Genomic DNA, 20364 nt, shown 5'->3' on the forward strand with positions numbered 1-20364 from the left:
TAGGGTAAATTATCAGACTCATCCTACAAACGAAACAATAGAAAATAAATTAGGCTGCAGAAGGCTTGCATTTACCCTTGTCTAAACATTTTCCACTAATACTCATCACCAGACTTTCCCCAAAGTTGTGAAGTAGATTGACTAAAAACAAAAGTCCTCTTTTAGGAAAAAAATAGGGTGCTGTGAGAGTAGACTTACACTCAGTTAACTAAACTAATAAAGCACTTTTTCAGAAAACTTTGGAAAAACAGATGGCTAATCAACCTTAGCACAAAAAGATTTCTTACTAGTCTTTGAAAAAAATTGGCTCTTGATTGTTTAGAGGGGACATTTGCACACTACCTATATGATTAGTTTGAATGTGGTCATTTATGTTTATTGCACCAAACTTACTTTGTAAACATTTTAGTCAGCAGTAGTAGTACTACTTCTGTGTCTGTGTGATGTGGTTGGTACATGTTGTCCTATTTTTTTTTTGTTAAAATGTTGGTCCTTTATATAGTTTAGACAACTAATTTGCAAACAGTGCTCCCAGTATGAGCACAGTGCATTATGGCATTGATTGTATTTTCCCTTTAAAATGTGATTACTTGGTATAAAACCCACTTCCTTAGTATTTCATTTGAAAGCAAAGTGCTGTGATAGTTTTGTCTCATAGTGTGGTCTATCATGGGAAGTGTTATATTGTGGACAAGAATTATCTCTATATAGATTTCAGAGATGGATTTCTCATTTATGAGGATCCATTAAAGCAAAACAGCTTTCCTTTAGCTGTTACAGTAATTCATTTACTCTTACTGTGCTTGTGATGATAAATGCAGAAGGGCAAGATAAGCTGATGAAATTTAGTAAGAAATGACTGGGGCTTGTCCTAAGACTACTAGTGGCATTAGAATTGCCTACATTAAGAGATTTTTTTTAAATTATTAAAAAATGCAAACTTGGTAAGTTTTAATATTGTACTATATTTCCTATATTTAAATAATGTATGCATTTTCTTTTTAATTTTTTTACTTTGTTATAATTCCTGACCTATAGAAAAGTTACAGCATTAGGACTAAGAGTCCCATACACTCTTCATTCAAATTCCTGAAATGTAAGCATTACACCCATATTTGTTCACTTTATCAAATTTTATTCATCATTATTTTCCCTGTCTCTCCTTTTACCTGTGGATCATTCAGAACTAATTGGTGACATGATAACTTTTACTCTTAAATACTTAGCTACACATATCTAGCTCCCCTTATGTGATTGTTATGCTGTTCTCAAAATTAAGAAGTTAACATTGATGTGTTACTCTACTCCAATCTGCAGACTTTATTCTCATTTTTCAGTTGTCTCTATAATGTGCCATGACAAGATAGTCCTGAATCACATGTTGCTTTTGTCAGGTCTCTCCAGTCTCCATTGAGTTTCATGACATTAACAATTTTTAACAGCGTGTGACATTTAAAATGTTTCTCAGCTGCATACTTGTGTATATTCTATGTTCCCCTTTAAAAGGGCTCTGCCCACCTCCCACCCTCTCTTTTTCCCCTCTGTTCTTGTCTGTTCCTTGCCCCCCTCTCCTTTCTCTGACCCTCTTTCCTCCTGCTGTTCCTGTCCCCAGAGGACTAATGCCTCTTTATGACTAGGTTCAAACTATGTTTATTTTATTTTTTTGGATTTTCGAGACAGGGTTTCTCTGTGGCTTTAGAGGCCGTCCTAGAACTAGTTCTTGTAGACCAGGCTGGCCTCGAACTCACATAGATCCGCCACCACTGCCTGGCCAAACTATGTTTTTTTTAATAGAAAAATTAGGTCTCATGTCAGAAAGTGCCCAATATTGCTCTGTTGTTGTTAATATTAACCTTGAGTACTTAAGGTGTTTCCCAGGTTTCTCCTTGTAAAGTAACTAATTTTCTTCTTGTAACCAATAAATACCTTGTGGAGAATTGCCTGTGACTACATACATGTTCCATTAAACCTCAGATATGTTACTATTTGTTTTTTAGCATATGCTAATTATTTTCACCAGATTAGTTACTGCTATAGTAGGGGTCAAAGAATGCTTTAATAGCTGTATCATTTCTTATATATTTATTGTCTTGCCTCCTACTGTAATAAGAACCTTTATTTTACTTTTTTTTCTTTTTGCTGCAAGATCTCACCCTATAGTCCAGGCTAAGCTGGAACTTGCTGTATAGTATAGCTGAACTACTTGCAAGCAAAAGAATGTAAAACACAACTAGAATTCAATATAAAAATATGACTTACTGGATGATGTTGGTCAATGTTCTATAGCCAAAATATTTTTAAATGTCTGAGTTTGTGTGTGGATGTGTTATATATGCATATATTTTTTGGTTGGGTGTGGTATGTATGCTTGTGTGTACTCAGAGGCCAGAAGAGGATATGAGATCCTTCAGTGCTGCACTAACAGGCATTTGCAAGATACCCAGCTTGTTACCTACCCGGGTGCTAGAATCTAAACTCTATTCCTCATGGTTGCTTAAAGCTCTCTTAGCCTCTGAGTCACCTTTCCAGCCCACTAGAACTTTTATTTTAAGATTTTATTTATTTATTATGTATACAACATTCTGCTTCCATGTATACCTGCACACCAGAAGAGGGCACCAGATCTCATAACAGATGGTTGTGAGCCACCATGTGGTTGCTGGGAATTGAACTCAGGACCTCTGGAAGATCAGTCGGTGCTCTTAACCTCTGAGCCATCTCTCCAGCCCCCCACTAGAACTTTTAATACAGCAAAGATGAACAACAGAGTAACTAGAGAGGAAAGAAGTTAGGTAAATGGCTTGTTTGAGATGTAATGTTGGATTAAATTTATTTTAATTAAATCACTAAGGTGGCATCAGTTAATAATTCAGCAAGTATGTTTTTATTTGCTGTGATATGATATTGGTTACAAATTAGATACAGTGGAACATCCAGTCTAGTTTGTATTGTGTTTTTAGAGTTGACAGTTTGTTTTTTTAATTTTTAAAAATTAAACCATAACTACTTTGTTTCCCCATTACTCTTCCTTCCGTCCAACACCTCAGATGGTCTCCTCTTTAAAAATTATTACACACACACACACACACACACACACACACACACACACACACACACACACACATTTTGTTTTGTATTCTACAAGTAACATTGCTATAATACTTTTTAAAACTAGTTTTTTTTTTTTTTTTTTTGTGTGTGTGTGTGTGTGCATACCTTTAATTCTAGCATTCAGGAGGCAGAGACAGGTAGATCTCATGCCAGCCTAGCTTGCATACTGAGATTCAGATTACACAGGAACACAGAGTGAGACTGCCTCAAAACAAACACACACAGCACACCAGATCCTGGGGTCTGCTTGCAAGTGCCTCTACCTGCTGCGCCTTGCTAGTTCTTGTTAGTGCTCTGGCATCTCTACTGGCCTGTCCTTGGGGTTCTGACAGGATATGCTCTTAGCTGCATACTTGTACATATTCTTCTATGTTCCCCTTGAAAAGGGTCCTGCCCACCTCTCATCCTCCTCTCTCTCTTAACCTCCCTTCCTCTGTCTGTCTGTCCCACACTCCCTTTCTCTGCCCCTCTTTTCTCCTGTTGTTCCTGTCCCCAGAACTGGTCTCCCCCCTCCCTTTCCCCTTGATCCTTTTCCGTAATAAAAAGACTCCTCTGCTTGAACCCTGGCGCATGGCGTCTTTTTCTCTCTTACCGCTTTTCTTAAATTACAACACATTTCTTTCTTGGAGAAGAATTTCTTTTGTTTTTCCATTTTTATTTAGTGCCAAGTAAAGTTTTTCTGTCTTATGTTAAATTTCAAAATTGATAGAGAAGGAGCTGAAGAGAGTGTTCATAGGGTAAATTAGGCACTAGCTGCTAAGCCTGACAACCTGAGTTCAGTCCCTGGGACCCCCATGGTGGAGCTGAAGAGTCAACTTCCTTATGTTGTCTTCTGGGCCTCTACATATGTACTGTGGCATGCATGCCTCTCTTTTCTCTCTCTTCTATCTCTTTCTCTCTCTCTGTCTCACACACACACACACACATAAATAAAAATAGTGATAATAAATATAATTAGAAATTTGAACTAATAAAATAAAATAAAAAAAGAAATTTGATGGAGAACAATGTTATGCTTATCTCACCAAATTTCAAGTTTTACAGGAGCTGTACGTCATAAAATGTATGTTAATTTCTGTATTTTATAGTACTAGTATCCATGTTAACTCTATGTTGTTGAAGGTAAAAATAACTAATATGCTTACTCTAATTTGCTTCTAAATTTTATTTAACTCAGTTGTGCCATGTGATTAGCTAGCTGTGTGTGTCTAAACGTGAAAAAGAACACTGACTTTTAACTACAGAGATTATAGTGCAACTAACACTTGCTTTTAAAATAAACATGTTTTTGTCAGATGACTTGCAGGGTACACAGTCAGAAACTGAGGCCAAACAAGAAATTCAGCATCTTCGAAAAGAATTGATTGAAGCCCAGGAGCTAGCTAGAGCAAGTAAACAAAAATGCTTTGAACTTCAAGGTGAGATCAACATCACTCCAACTCCCTGGGGGCTTACGAAAACAGCACATGTGATTTGATATCACAGAACTCAGAGAGCCCAGAGGCACCACAGGGTTTCCAGAGCAAGGGCTTTGCTATGCTTGTTCTCAGACACCCAGTCAACCTTCCTTCTAAGCTTGCATTTCAGATGGTAAGACAAGGACTGTGGCAGTAGTGGTGCACACCTTTAATCCCAACTCTCTAGAGCCAGAGGTCAGCCTGGTCTACAGAGCAAGTTCCAAGCCAACCATAGAAAAACTCTGTCTGGGAATGCCCCCCCCCCAAAAAAAAAAAAAAAAAAAAAACTCTAACAACAAAAGACCTCCATTGTTGATTACATGCTCATTATAGGCTGAATGCCCCTTGTCTGAAATGCTTGGGGTCAAAAGTTTCAGATTTCATAGCATTTCATATTTTAGATTTTTTTTTTTCTTTTTTGGATGGGAACCCCATGAATTGAGTTTTGTCTAATTATTCGTGTTCACTCTGGGGCAGGGAATTTATTTAGCAGTAAGGTTGTGGCCAGTGTTCAGGGTATGGATTCTCCTGAGCAGAGCACAGTGGCATGTGTGGAGGAAAGAAGAGCGCAAGTCTGAGGCCAGCCTGAGAAGCTTGACTGAAAAAGAAGGGGGGGGGGGAAATAGGATCTTCTCATCTTGGCCACTTCTCCTCGTGGCTATTTGCCAGTGGGGACCTCAACGTTCTCTGGAGTTTATGCTTCCTTAGCATTCGGCATTTGCCCTTTGGCAGTGAAAATCATGGAGAATCCTAAGATCTCATGGATTCTTATGGCATTCTTAGGTTTCATAAGATGTCCTTCCTGAGTTGAAGAATAATTCAAATGCCAAGAAGAAGCTAGGATCTTCTTATGACTATTTCCTTTCCTGGTTCTTAGACATTGCTGTCTTAATGAGCTGTTAGGACTGTAGCTCAAGGTAGCTAGAGCTCAGTGTAAGGCCAGGCTAGCTTAGTGAAACCCTGGCTTTGATCCCTAGATCCCACAAACACACACACACACACACACACACACACACACACACACACACACTCCTTTCTCACAAGAATTTTATGTTTTGGGTTTTTTTTATTATTATTATGTTTTGGTTTGGTGTGTGATTTTTAAAATTTGTTTGTAGTTTTCCAGATAAGGGTCTCATTACATATCCTTTGCTGGCAAGGGATGTGCTACATAGACCAGGCTGGCTTAAACTCACAGAAATCTGCCTGTGTCTATTACCTGAGTCCTTGGAGTAAAGTGTGCAGTACCATGCTTGGCTCTTAATAGATTATTATTATTTTTTTAATGATGTTAGAACTTGCCTTTGTGTATAGTAGGGAAGCACTCCACCGTTGAGATATATTCCTAACTCTCTTTTGTAGACAGGGTCCTACAACGTAGCCTAGGCTAGCCTTGAATTCAGTGTGTAGCTGAGGCTGACCTTGTGAGCTTCTTTGCCTTAGTCTTCCCAGTATTTGGGATTATAAGTGTGTGCTGTCAGTGATGATTAACAATTAGGATATTTCTTGTATAAGAAAGGCTTCTTGGTGATACAGTATATAGAAACTCTGTAACTAGATTTTATAGATTTGTTACTTACTATTGTTTTGTGTTTCTAAAATCTTAATGGCTAATACTGATAATACTTATCACCTAACTCTTGTGTCTTTCCGTAAACTTTAAAAGAAAAATCTTAGAATTTCTAGCTGTGCAATTATGAATGTTTTTCATTAACTCACAAAACTAGATACACCTTGTTTTTGCTTTTTAGCACTTTTGGAAGAAGAACGTAAAGCCTATCGAAGTCAAGTTGAGGAATCTGCTAAACAAATACAGGTTCTTCAAGGTACGGGGCATCCCAAGACTGTTTAAGCCGACCATGGTTATTTTTTGGGTTCAGTGATTGAAAAGGAATAGAAGTGAGATTGCAGAGGGTCCTCAGTTGTCATGGCTCTGGTCCTTCCCTAGAAACTGTCATACTGGGTTCTTGGACATTTTTCCTTTAGAGGAGATGAAAGGGAGTGATTGTCTCATTAATCCATTGTTAGACACTGGAGTTATAAAGGCAGGGGTGATGCTAACTGTGGTGCTTCATGCCTGTAATCTCAGCCTCAAGAGATGAGGCAGGAAGGTCATGAGTTCAAGACCCACCTCAGCTACATAATGAATTTGAGGTTTTCCTGAGCTAAATAAAACTTTGTCTCACCCTCTTCCCCCCCAAATAGTTTTATCAGCAAAAGGACAGAAAAATATATATTCCATATATATTATATATATATATATATATATATATATATATATATCCCTTTCTACTTAATGTTTGTTTTTAATATCTATATGAAGGCATTGAAAAAACAAAGAGAATAACTAAAAGCACTAAAATAAATATTATCTCTGTGGGGGAAAATAAAATTTACTCTAGCCTTTTGGCATTTATGTCTATCACTGATTGCTTGTGTAATTTAACCAAAAGATACAGCTGTGAGAGTTAAGGCTGCATAATAGCTGTGGCCTGTAATATGTTGTAATTTTGTTCTTAACTCCTATGAACTTAAGAAAATGATAGATAATACACTTTTACAGTCCAGCTGCAGAGGTTACATGTGGATATGGAGAATCTGCAAGAGGAAAAGGACACTGAAATCTCCAGCACGAGAGATAAATTGCTTAATGCCCAAGATGAGATTTTGCTCCTTCATCAAGCAGCAGCAAAGGCTGCTTCGGAGCGAGACACTGACTTTGCTTCTTTGCAAGAAGAGCTTAAGAAGGTGAGAGCGGATCTTGAGAACTGGAGGAAAGCAGCATCTGAATATGAGAAAGAAATCTCCAGTTTACAGAGCAGTTTCCAGCTTAGGTGTCAGCAGTGTGAAGACCAGCAAAGAGAGGAGGCAACGAGGTTACAAGGTGAGTGAGTTCTTAGGCACAAAGCTCCTAACTCTTGCTTTCAGGGAGTAGAGGGGGTGGCACTTAGTCACAGCATATTGTCCCAGCCTACACCTGCTAGCTCCTACTCTTTGATAGAAGGTAACTGCATAAACCAGGGCTTCTACTAATTAGTATTAGAGCTACAGGTACATCATTTTGCAGGTCTACAGGTTCTGTGAAAAATGTATTTTTATAGGTATATACTATTAATCATTTATAATGCTATTGAGTATATGTCATAACAATGGTGCACACCCATAATCCCAGCAACTAGGAAGTAGAGACCAGAGGATTATGAGTTAAGGCCTGCCTGGGTTGTATCCTAAGTTGTATGTCAAAACAGGCAAACATTAACATTACTGTCTTAAAACAATGAAGCAGCCAGGCATACCTAATGCCAGTGTTCAGGAGGCACAGGCAGATGGTGCTCTGTGGGTCTGTGGCCAGCCTGGTTTACATGCATCCTTCCCAGCCAGTCTGGGCTACACAGCAACCTACTGGCCAATAAACAAACAAACACAGTGAAGTAGGGAAAGTAACATTTGTTTTTAAGGTGATAGCTTCTCAAGGAGCAGAGTGATAGGAAGCAAAGACTGACCTATAAAGACCTGCATACTTTAAGAGAGGAAATGTGTTCTCTGAAATGTTGCTCTGTCTCCTTTGAATACGGTGTATTTTGGCTTCTATATTAACACATACATTTTGGGCTGTTTTAGGTGAACTAGAAAAGTTGAAAAAGGAATGGAATCTATTGGAAACTGAATGCCATTCTCTAAAAAAGGAAAACGTTTTGTTGTCGTCAGAACTGCAGCAGCAAGAAAAAGAATTGCACAAGTATGTAAGAATTTCCCTTTAACTTCAAAATATTTATGTTTAATTTTTATGTAAAATAAATTTTGATACTTAAATACCATTTTGGAGCAAAATTTTCAGCCAAACCTGTTATTTGACAAGTTAAACATTAAATATTACATCATCATTTTATTCCTTTTGCCACCTATCCTTTTGGAATATCCTAGAATTCAGATCCAGTTAGATGCCTCTGCTGTACCTTTCCCCATTGCTGAAAACCAACAGCACAGATCCAAATCAGAAATTTCCCTTTTAACAAAAATGGCAGTACGTTTCACATATAAAATGATTGTTCTTTCACTCCATTGATCTGTTAGTAAGAATGGTGATCTATAACAAAAAATTTACCATCAGACAGATAAATTTAGCTTCTAAATCACAAAGGATGTGGCTAGAAATATAGCAAACTACTAGAGGACTTGAGACTGTGGGTTCTATTCCTAGCTTAAGGGAGGGGGAGGATAGAGAGATTTTGAGAGAGTGACATTCTACCTGCCTAGCTAAAACAGGAACCTCCAGGTTCAGTAAGAGCTTGTCTTTAAAGGAAGACATCTGACACTGATTTTGGTCTTCCTTTATGCAGGAATAGATGGACACACCTGTACATATACATTTACAAAAACATATATCTTGATACATATACATAGAACTCTCTCTCTCTCTCTCTCTCTCTCTCTCTCTCTCTCTCTCTCTCTCTCTCTCCCCTATGTGGTGGCACACCCCTGTAATCCCAGCACTTGGGAAACAGGCAGGAAGACCAGGAGTTCAATGTCCTTTTAGCTCTATAGTTTGGTTAGCCTCACCCCTCCTAAAATCAGTAAGGAAACACCCAAAGGAGCACGATCTGCTGGTTTATTCTCTAAAGCACCACATTGTAACACTATGAAATCTCAGCATAGGGATCCATAAAGCACTTTGATTTTCTCTAAGATTAAATATTTTTATGTGTATATATGTTTTGGCTTTCTGTAAGTAAGAATAATATATATCTGCATATGTAGTGCCTGCATATGTAGTGTGCATTGGATTCTGTAGAACTATAGTCACTCTCTGGAACTAGAGTTGCAGATAGTTGTTAGCTGCCATGAGGTGCTGGGACTCAAACTTGGGTCCTCTGGAATACCAGCTAGTGCTCTTAACCATTGAGCCTATCTCAGCCCTGATTTTTCTCTTCTAATGCTATTACTTTGCTTAGTCCTTTCATGTATTTTATGTATATTACATTTTGAATATATGGTGGTAATTAATGAGTAAAACAAATGTTTACTTGTAACATGAAAGTTAATAAAAGCAATGCCTAAAGTAGGAAGAGAACAAGATACATACATACACAATACATACACATATGCTTACATGTGTGTGGTGATATCTTGTTTGTACAAATAAAGCCTGTCTGAAGGTCAGAGAATGGAGCAAACCATAAATTCACAGCATATAGAAGGACATCTCCCATCACATGCATATGGATTGATTACCTGTGTGGCAGCACATGTAAAGAATTTGGTTTTGTTTATTTGTTAGTACTTTGAAATAGGGTGTCATGAAGCCCAAGCTGGTCTTGAACTTGATATGTAGCCAAGGCTGGTCCTAAACTTGCTAATTGTTTGGCTTCAGTCTATCAAGTGGGCATTAATTACTACACCCAGCTTGGTTTTTTGTTTTGTTTTCTTTTATATTGTAGTCTAGACTGGCCTAGGACTTAACTATGTATCCCAGGCTGGCCATGAACTCACTCCAATCCTCCTGCCTCAGCCTTCCTCTAAGTCAATCATCCAGATATCCAAGTTCTTTACATTTACAACATATTTTTAGGTGAATTTATTTTGTTTGATATTTTTATTGTTTTGCTTGTGTGTGTTTTGAGACAGAATTTCATTAGGTAGCCTAAGCTGGGCTTGAACTTTATCCTATTTCAGCCTTCTTAGTCCTAGGATTTAGTTGTGTGTCGCTATGCCCAATCTAGTTTGTGTTACTTAATTATTTTTGTTTTTAAAGTATTAATATTTAAAGATTCTGAACCTCCTGATCTCTCCTTTTTGAGATGTGATTAATTGAAATCTGCACTGTTAAAGTACTATTCTTTTAAAATTATGTCACTTTACTTAAATGTTCAAAATCATGTTTACAGATTCCTTTTGAGTAGAAGCATATGGCTTCAAATGTAGACTTCAGATGGGTATATGCTGCTTGCCTGGAGAACCAGCTATGTGGGATGCTAAGGCAGGAAGAATCCCTTGTGAGACACCCATCTCACAAACAAACCAAAACAAAACAATGGGTTCTAGAAAGGTACACTATATCAATACATGTCATTATTCAAGTCATCTGTCTACACTCACATAAAGTACATAAGATATATTAATTCTGTTTCTTGAACATTTCTGTCTGAGTACTGTACATTTATTTGCTAAGCTTCTCATTACACAGGGTCTTAAAAGCCCTTTAGTTACCTATGTTTATTGTCCTGATAGTATCAGATTCATCCTTAATGATCTGTCCATTATATAAGCAGAGTGAAATATATACTCTGTACTGTTTTTAGTAATGAATCTGATTAAGTTTCATTCTAAAAGGCGTAACACTGTCACTTTGAAAATCTTATATTTAAAAAAAAATGCTTTTTATGTCTGGGTGTTTTGTTGCCTGTGTACATGTACACCGTGTGCATTCTTTGACTGCAGAAGCCAGAAGAGGGCAGCATATACCCTGGAACTGGCATTACAAATGGTTGTGAACTGCAGTGTGGATGCAGAGAATCAAACACAAGTCCTCTGGAAGAGCAACTAGTGCCATCTGAGCCATCTCTTCAACCCTAAAAAATATTGTTTTAACTGTTTGTGGGAGCTCATTTTTCTCTAAGCCATATAAGTCTATTTTTTCATTGTTATCAAAGAATTGAACAAGGAATTATTATTATTATTATTCATACTGGAGGTTGAACCCAGGATCTCGGTCATGTTAGCCACATGGTCTACCACTAGAGCTCTACCACATGCTCTACCCATTTTCTGAAAAAGGCATTGATATTCATTCATATCAAGTTACTTTCCTCATGTATAAGTTATTTTTAATAGCAAATTATAAGAATAATCATGTGATTAAAGCTGGAGAATAACTTAAGATGTTATCTTAGTCAGGGTTTCTATTGCTGTGATAAAACACCATGCCCAATGCCGGGCGTTGGTGGTGCACGCCTTTAATCCTAGCACTCAGGATGCAGAGGCAGGTGGATTTCTGTGAGTTCAAGGCCAGCCTGGTCTCCAGAGTGAGTGCCAGGATAGGCTCCAAAGCTACACAGAGAAACCCTGTCTTGAAAAAACCAAAAAACAAAAAAACCCAAAAAAACCCAAAAACACCATGCCCAAAGCAACTTGGAGAGGAAAGGGTTTATTATATCTTGTAACTCTCATGTCACAGACTATCACTGAAGGAAGTTAGGGCAGGAACCTGGAGACAGGAACTGAGACAGGGGCCTTGGAGGATTGATTGATGCATATTGGCTTACTTCTCATGACTTATTCACAACCTAGGACCACTTGCCAAGGGGTGGTACCACTCACAGTAGACTGAGCCCCCTCCTACATCAACAATCAAGAAAACACCCCACAAGCTTGCTCACAAGCTAGACTGGCAGGGGGATTTCTCATCTGAGGCTCCCTCTTCCCAGATGACTCTAGATTGTGTCAGTGACAGAAAACAACTAGCACAGAGGTGAATGTCTGATACAAGAGGTCACTGAGATGCCCCTTGATATTTGCAGCATGGTACTTGTGCACATCTAAGAGTTCAGGAAATGTTTATTCAGAGAGTAAGGTGACCAGTTAAGTGACTAGCTCCATACCTCACAGTTCAGTGTGGTAAGGCCAGGCTCCACCTCCCAGTCTAGTTCCTTGTCATGTGCTTTCTTCCCCATATGATGGCACTTTTCATTTGCACAGGATTTGTCTTTGCTTGAGTTAGCAGTTATGCCTCAGCTTCAGGTTTCTGATCCCTATTCTCTTTTCAAATACTTAATCTTGTAACATAATTGAAATACACATTTTTAATGTATTTATGACAAATTAGTGAAGATAATTTGATATATTAAAATATATAATTAGGACCAGGCATGGATGTGCATATCTTTTTTGGGGGTGGTGGTGGTTTCAAGACAAGGTTTCTCTGTGGTTTTGGAGGCTGTCCTGGAATTAGCTCTTGTAGACCAGGCTGGTCTCAAACTCACAGAGATCTGCCTGCCTCTGCCTCCCAAGTGCTGGGATTAGAGGTGTGCGCCACCACCGCCTGGCCTCCTTTTTTTTTTTTTTTTAAGATTTTTATTTATTTATTATGTATACAACATTCTGCCTCCATGTATGCTTGCAGGCCAGAAGAGGTTACCAGATCTCATTATAGATGGCTGTGAGCCACCATGTGATTGCTGGCAATTGAACTCAGGACTTCTGAAAGAGCAGTCATTGTTCTTAACCTCTGAGCCATCTGTCCAGCCCCAGGGATGCATATCTTTAATCCCAGCATTTAGAAGGCAAAGGCAGGCAGATTTCTTTGAGTTCAAGGCCCACCTGGTCTACCAAGGAAGGTCCAGGCCAGCCAAAGCTACATTATGACCCTGTCTCAAAACAAGAAAACAAAAGTAAAGAAAAACCCAAAAATAAAATTAGTCATTTCCTTCTGTTTATAAAATTTCTACTGGTTTTTCTTTTGAAATGTCTTAATGTTAATGCCTTTTCCTTACTGAACATCTTTTTTTTTTTTTTTTTTTTTTTTACAGCCCCCCCCCCTTTTTTTTCCCCTGCTGTGAAATGCTGAGGATTCTGGGCTTTCTCTGTGTCCAGAGTCTGCTGTGAATAACTGTAGGTGTTTATGTTGCAGTTCTCAGAAGCAGAGTTTGGAGCTTACTAGTGACCTCAGCATCCTCCAGATGACCAGGAAAGAGCTTGAGAACCAAGTGGGATCCTTGAAAGAGCAACACCTTCGAGACTCAGCTGACTTAAAAACTCTTCTCAGTAAGGCTGAAAACCAAGCAAAGGATGTTCAGAAAGAGGTAAAGCGAAAAGACATGCTCAGCCCAATTATGGTTGGACTTAAAGCCAAAGGCAAATCAGATATCCATGCTTCTTAGAAATAAAGAAAAGCAGAAAGCATATTACCTGACAGTTGACACTTGGAACATCCCAGCCTGGTAATTACTAGCTGTGCGTCATGGTCCATTATTGAGAGAATTTATCAAGTGTTTGCTTTTAAACAGACAACAGAGCTAGTTTTTAATTTTTCTCTAACAGTTGACTGACATGAGAGACCCTTTGTAACAGATTGCGTGGTCTGTTTATCAAGGAGTGTGTCATATTAAATGAAGCATTCTTTCAGAAGGCAAACTACAAACTTGGACAACCCTGTAGTACTAGAGCTATATGCTCCTGGGAAAGTGGCTAAAAAGTCACTTACCCTGCTGTGGTGGCTCATGTGTGTCATTCCAGCACCTGGGAGGCTGAGGCAGGAGGATTGGAATGAGTTCAAGGCTTTGATGGGTTACACAATGAACCCTAGCTCAAAACACCAAAGTAAAATGTATATACAGATGGGCAAGGTGATGCACACCTACAGTCCCAGCACTTGGGAGGTGGAGCAGGAGAATCAGGAGTTCAAGGTCAGCCTCAGCTACTTAGTGAGTTTGAGGACAGCTTAAGCTGTATGAGATGTATGTCAGAAAACAAGAAAAAAAGTTAAAAATTCATCTGTATACAGGCAGCCAAATGCCTGTTCTGTGGAACTGTATTCTCCTCCTCTTTTTTTCTTCACAAATATACATAAGTTTTTATGTAATTTTGCTTATAACTTGATTTCATGAGCTTTTGAAATAATCATGTTAATGATGGAAGGTTGACTTTGGAAGGGACCCACCCCAGGTCTTTCTGAACAGGATAGGTACATCTTAAATCTGACAACTGGATAATAAAAGGTGTGCTCAATCCTGCTGACCTTCCTGCCCCGACTCCTGGCCAGCTAAGGATGTAGGTTAATAAAGCCTGTCTGCCCATCAGGATATACCAACTGTAGACTTGCTTACAGGCAAGATTCTTCATAAGTTAGAAGGAAGTAGAACACAGCTCTTGTCTTTAAAAATGAATTTTCTGAAAGTTGTTTTTAGAAAATAAGATTAATGCAATTTTCTCTTTGCACTTTCCCTGGAGTATCCTGAATTTGGAAATGATTGTTCTTCTGTCTTTGTGCTTGTTTCTAAAGGAAAAAAACTGCAAAAGTTTTTATATTCATGTAGACACATTGTCTTTGAAATGTTCTGCTTACCTGGTTAAGGATGCGTATTTTAGGAACATCTTCAATTTGGTTGAAACACAAATTTTGTGCCAAAGTAAATATCCTAATACTTAACACTGTAAGCACTTTGTGCCCTTCTAGTCCATGTGCCATAATTCTTTCAATATTTGGGAAGAATTTGTGGTAGGAAGATGATTCTGTTGTATGTTATTATGAATACATTAGCCATTTGTTGCATTATTTGTTTGCCTGGTTTCAGTTACTGAGTAATCAGTGCCAAATGCTTTAACTGTTTCCACAAATGGCAGTGGCATGTTGTCACAGCATCTAAAGTGTTGCTAGTCTTTGGATTGCATTAAATGCAGCATATTTGAAAATATGTCTGAGCTTGTTAGTATGTTCTTTCCTATTTTCTTGTTCACTGTTTTTCATTGTGAAATGATGTATAGTCATCATATTCCTTTGTAATATGAAATTGCTCTGTTTGTCTTTCTGTCAACACATTGGATACTAGCCTGTAAGTAAAAGAGTTTTAATAAGGTTTTTATCTCTGTGTAATCCACTACTAGTACATTATTACTTTTTAGCAATGCATATTTACTTCTTTTCAACATTTCCCTTTGCTTTCCTTTCTCTCATGGAATCATGCTTAATGTGCTCAAAAATCCTGATTGTGTGTCGTCAGTACTGTAAGACGTTAAACTATTGGAAGCTGAGCAAACTCAGATATGTTTATTTTTATGAAGAAGAGCCACAAGTGTTGGTAATATTATGTGGTGGTTACTTTACTGTTTACTTCAAAGTTTAAAAGCAAGGGGGAACAGATGTGATATCCAAGCAAGGGTAAAGCTAAGGCTGCAGAGGTGACCTTTGTGCTGCTGCTTAAAGCTTTATCTGTGGTAATTTTTATATAATAACTCCAAAGGAAAAGTATGAGAAATTGTATATCATCTTTGTATTTGATTTTATAAACATCTTTGTATTTTAATTGAACGAGAATGTGAAAATATCTATGATCCAAGAGTTCAACCAGTGTGTGGTATACACTTGTAATCTGCACACTTAGGAAGCTGAGAGAGATAGGTCTCAAGTTGGTGCCACCTGGGCTACATAAACTCTCTGTCTCAAAGAAACCACCCAACCAGAGAATACATAAAACACGGAACATCTAAGTCTGCCCTGAGAAGACTGACTAAGGGTTGGTGTTTGGCTTCCCTGTCTTCCTGTAGGCCAGAGTCGTCCCCATGCTCTCCTGTGCTTGGAGTAAGCAGCAGCAACCCAGTGACTGCACTGTTTCTTATGCTTCCACTTCATAGTCCCTGAAACAGAGATGATTAAGTGTTCTGAAGTAGAGGGCAGTCTGGATGTAAACATGGTGGAAAAGGGAAGGAAAGGAAGTTTGATCGACAAAACACTTTTGACTTATCCTTTATTAGCATTGTTGGGAACTGTTTCACAATCACTGAGAACTGATTGCACTCTAAGTGCAAAAGGTAGTCTGGAATCACTGACTTTTCCTTGGTAGCCTTTTCTCTTTGGGAGAAGTTCACAGACCCTCACATCAACTGAAAAAGGTAGTCACAAAACCTGTGAATTTTAGTTCATTTTCTAGTGTATTTCCCAGGGCTGTTCTGGGAATGTTATTAGGTAACAAAACATTTCTTTTGTACCTTCCTTCCCCTTCCTGGTAATTTCTGACTTCTGACCCAGATCTTTTCCCTATCCCTTCTTTCCTAATATCTTTACACATTTTCATCTTTCTTGGTACTTGTCTTTATTGAGTATTAATGAGGTTCTCTTCACTCCAATGTGTTTTCATTTTCAGGAGCACTATTATAAAGGTGTCCTTTGTTAAGTTTGGGATATAGGAAGAGAAGAACTACAAACCTTCCATTCTCCTTAGCCATGATAAGACAAGAGGAGTAGCCTTTCTGATAGACTACACTCATGGGATATTTGTTTTCTATGCAGTCCTTGTCTTCCTGTCTTCTTTCTGAAACACTCAAGAGATGGCAGAATGGATAGGCAGAAATGGAGACAGAGGCCCGCCCAGCTGCAGAACAGTGTTCCTTTGGGAACCTAGTCTTCAGTAAGCTGCAGTATCTAGAAATGGAACCAGTCTAGAATTCCAGCTTCTTGGGAACACTAAGAGGGCAAGCCTCACAGTGTATCACATTGCTTTGGCCTGTCTTCAAGGGCTAGTTTGTTTGAAAGCCAGAAGTTATTTATGTATATTTATATTATGTCTATATCACACACACACACACACACACACACACACACACACAATTTTCAAGAGTAGAAGAAAATGGCTGGTTCCTTTATGGAAACTTTTCTATCAGAAACAGATTTCTGAAAGACTTTTAAATTGGTGCTGATAGGCTTTAAGTGTCAAATGCCCCAGTCTTTATGATGAGTATGTCAGATGCGTTTCTCTGCCTTATTTGTCTAGTGCTTAGTAATAGAAGACCAAGTGAAAGTTAATGCTTTTTATTTCAAGAGTAAGTAACGTGGCTAACATGGCTTCCTTTTAATTACCAGAAAATACATTTAGACCTAACACTGCCATTTAACTAGGATTTGTCTCTACCTGTTTGTCTTTTGCTCAAAGGAAAAATCTTCATTTTACCTTTTCTCACTTGATGGAAGAAGTGACCCTTTATATTATAAACAGATGTCAACACAGTATGTTCTGTTCTTTGATTTTAACACCAGGACAAGAAAGTCATTACATAGATAGAATGAAGCCAACATTAAAGATTTCTTTACTGTGAGTGCCAGGGACTTACCCTTTCTGATAAAGAAAGGCTTGACTTTGGTGTTAAAAGTTATTAAACAGGGCCTGGTATATACTAGACTAGAACCATAACTTCATACCCATTTTAAGTCAAGCCTGCACACTCTTTTTTTTTCTTTACCTTTAGTATGAAAAGACACAGACTGTACTCTCAGAACTGAAGTTGAAGTTTGAAATGACTGAGCAGGAAAAGCAATCAATCACAGATGAGCTCAAACAGTGTAAAGACAACCTGAAACTGCTGCAAGAGAAAGGAAATAATGTAAGTGTTTACCAACTCAGCTTTCATTGAGAGGAATGTCGGAGGCTTGAGAATGTTTTTCAGAAGACTTCATTATGATTTGGGAAAGTAACAGCTTGGGTACAGAAGAAATAAGCTTTTCGTTATGAATATCTATGATTGAATTATTGTGCTGTGGGATTTCTTTCTTTTTAAGTAAGAATTGATTCCTTTAACTTACACCCATAGGAAAGTTTTGGACTTTTCTGACGGAAAACAACTGTCAGTAAGACAACTTAGAAGAACTATCTGGTTTGCCCAGATGAGTCTGAAGTTTTGTCACAAAGTCATCATCTGGCTTTTGTTTCTTTCCTACTGGGAAATAAAGCCTGTGCCACTGGAGGCCATTTAGGAGACGTGGTAGTTGATGCTCCTTAACCTTAGGTTGTCTCAGAAAGTGGAGCTTTAGAGTAGTTTTCATTTTTGTATTAGTAAGGTACATTCCTAAGAGCTTCTCTTTATTTGGCATCTATCTATCCATATTTGGTAAATTGATATAGAGCTTTCTAATGTGTGTTTGAGAGAGAGATGGGGGCCAGCAAACATTTGGCTGTGAATTTAGTTTGATAACATTTTTTGGGAAGAAAGGTCTTGAAGGTGAAGTTATACTAAATAAATGTTGTGTTGTTTGTTGTGGTGACCATTGCCTTCGTGGGCCCTAACTAATGGATGTTCAGTGTGTTGGTTGTGCTCTGAGACTTACTCCAACTCTCACAGCTTGAACACTGCAGTAGCCAAGAGCCACATGCTTTCCTTGGGCTGCTTAACTTCAGCACAAATGTGGACGAGTAATGTTGCATGGCCATCCAGTTATGCAGTTTTCACAGAATACTTATGAGTTGTGTCCAGCTGTCCTTTGCTTACTAAAGTTATAGGTTTTAGACAATAAAGGATTGCTGCTTAGGTAGGAGCCCTTTAGTAACTGAAGGGTTGAAGTGGATTGCATTTATTTTTTAATGCATAGAATATAGAAATCTCCTAAAATCAGATTATAATGATATCTTTTCTTTTGTGTTAATTCATACCTGATTATAGAAGTTCAGTCCACTTCCCGCTAAATTAACCTACAAAGACATCTCGCATGATCAGAATGACCCTCCCTGTCCTATTACTATTTATAGCTGTATAAAATTATTCAGATTCAGGATGAATTTACCTTTTTCATAATATAGTCTTATATTAACATATAATTCCTTTCCCCTTAAAAAAAAATTCAGATATGTTTAGAATAAAGGAAAGTTGTGAGCTTTGGCTGCCTGTTTATTGTACATTGTGCCACGTCTTTTGCCTCATCAAATTCACATATATCACAAAACATATATTTTTAAGCTTTGAAGCAATACTATCTCAAAAGTGAAAGTATTTTGGTTGGAAGGAAAATGGGTTTTGATGGAAGAACAAAATGTATCCTATCTGTTACCTATCAACTAGTGGACTTCACATGTGAAACAAAAATAATATTGTCAAACAGAGCATTACTTGATAAACTGTTATCGTTGCTCTGTATGAATTTGTGATGGTTCATTAGGATATTTGGGGACAAGTACATTGATTATTACCTTCAGCTATTCCTTTTAAAGTAGTAGTTTCTTTGCATACATATCCCAGCCTATCATTCTGGATTATGTTAGATGTCTTTAAGATGTTTGAATTGGTGCAAAACCTGAATGGTGTACTTCTGTTACTTCAGTCTTCCTTCCTTTCTTCTCCAACCACCCCTGGGGTCTAAATCATCTTATCTGAGTTTTTACATAGCATAAAATGATTTTAATATCCCTTCCCTTCTTCAGCCCTCCATATTACAACCTGTCCCAGCCGTAATCATCGGCCTATTCCTGGCTTTCCTGTTTTGGTGTTTCGGTCCATTGTGGTAGAGAAAGGTACAAGCACTACTGTTGAGTCCTTGTCTGTTTGTCCCTGTCACCCGTTTGTGCCATATTTGTAATAGAGTGCATGGCAAAACCACAGAGGTATTTTGTTACGTGACGCAAACCCTTCATTTAGTATGCTGTGTATTTGTGTCATACTAATGAACAGTCAACTAATCACATAACATTGTGTCTTGTTTCTTTTGTAGTAATGCTAACTATGAATTAACCCCACGCTAACCTGTTGTTAATATGCTTCCTTTAACTGAGTCTTTATCTTTAGCAAACTGGAGTAAGCAGTGAATTTCTGCAATATCACCACCTATGTCCCAGTAATGTGTTCAATCAGATTTGAATGAGAAATGAAGAGTTTGCATCTTTGAAATTTTAAGCCAGTATTACCCTTCCTTTCTTCCCATCCATGGTGTAGAGTTTTGGGGTTTTTTTTTTGTTGTTGTTTGTTTTCTTTAATACTTTGCCTGTTTGCTGTGAAGGTGAAGGAAAGTGAGATTAGTATAATGAACCATTGGCCCACAAATTCAACCCCAATGGGAATTTACTTGTATAAGTAAGCTCAATAACAAATCTTTTTGAGCTTTGATCTGCAAATGAAGAGTGTTTCTCAAGAACACTGTCAGAATGGCAGTACGAATAAAGGTAGCAACCGAAGTAAATGGATTTTATAAACCCTCTGAAAGCTGACTGGGAAGCCCATCTGTGCTTTGCCTTTTAACTGTTAACAGAGCATCCTTATCGGAGGAATCCTACGGGCAGGGTCTTAGTGCCACTTTCCTCTTGAACCTCATTTGATTTGTCTTCTT

The 20364-nt window shown here is 38.1% G+C and overlaps 1 protein-coding gene across 22 annotated transcripts in view; it reads left to right on the top strand.

Moving 5' to 3' along the window:
- Slmap (sarcolemma associated protein) overlaps positions 1-20364 on the top strand; it is a 123434-nt gene that overhangs the window by 100842 nt on the left and 2228 nt on the right. For 7 of the 22 annotated variants that reach the window (XM_027389633.2, XM_027389636.2, XM_027389639.2 and 4 more), the window contains 6 exons: positions 4407-4529; positions 6320-6394; positions 7132-7452; positions 8190-8307; positions 13195-13366; positions 17523-17657. In XM_027389633.2, coding sequence (XP_027245434.1) covers positions 4407-4529; positions 6320-6394; positions 7132-7452; positions 8190-8307; positions 13195-13366; positions 17523-17657 — 944 coding nt within the window. Of the gene's footprint in view, positions 1-4406; positions 4530-6319; positions 6395-7131; positions 7453-8189; positions 8308-13194; positions 13367-17522; positions 17658-19465; positions 19556-20364 lie in introns of all 22 variants that reach the window. The other 15 variants (XM_027389634.2, XM_027389637.2, XM_035453389.1 and 12 more) reach the window with 3 other exon arrangements.

This window comes from Cricetulus griseus, assembly GCF_003668045.3.
Source record: "Cricetulus griseus strain 17A/GY chromosome 1 unlocalized genomic scaffold, alternate assembly CriGri-PICRH-1.0 chr1_1, whole genome shotgun sequence".
Taxonomy (NCBI): domain Eukaryota; kingdom Metazoa; phylum Chordata; class Mammalia; order Rodentia; family Cricetidae; genus Cricetulus; species Cricetulus griseus.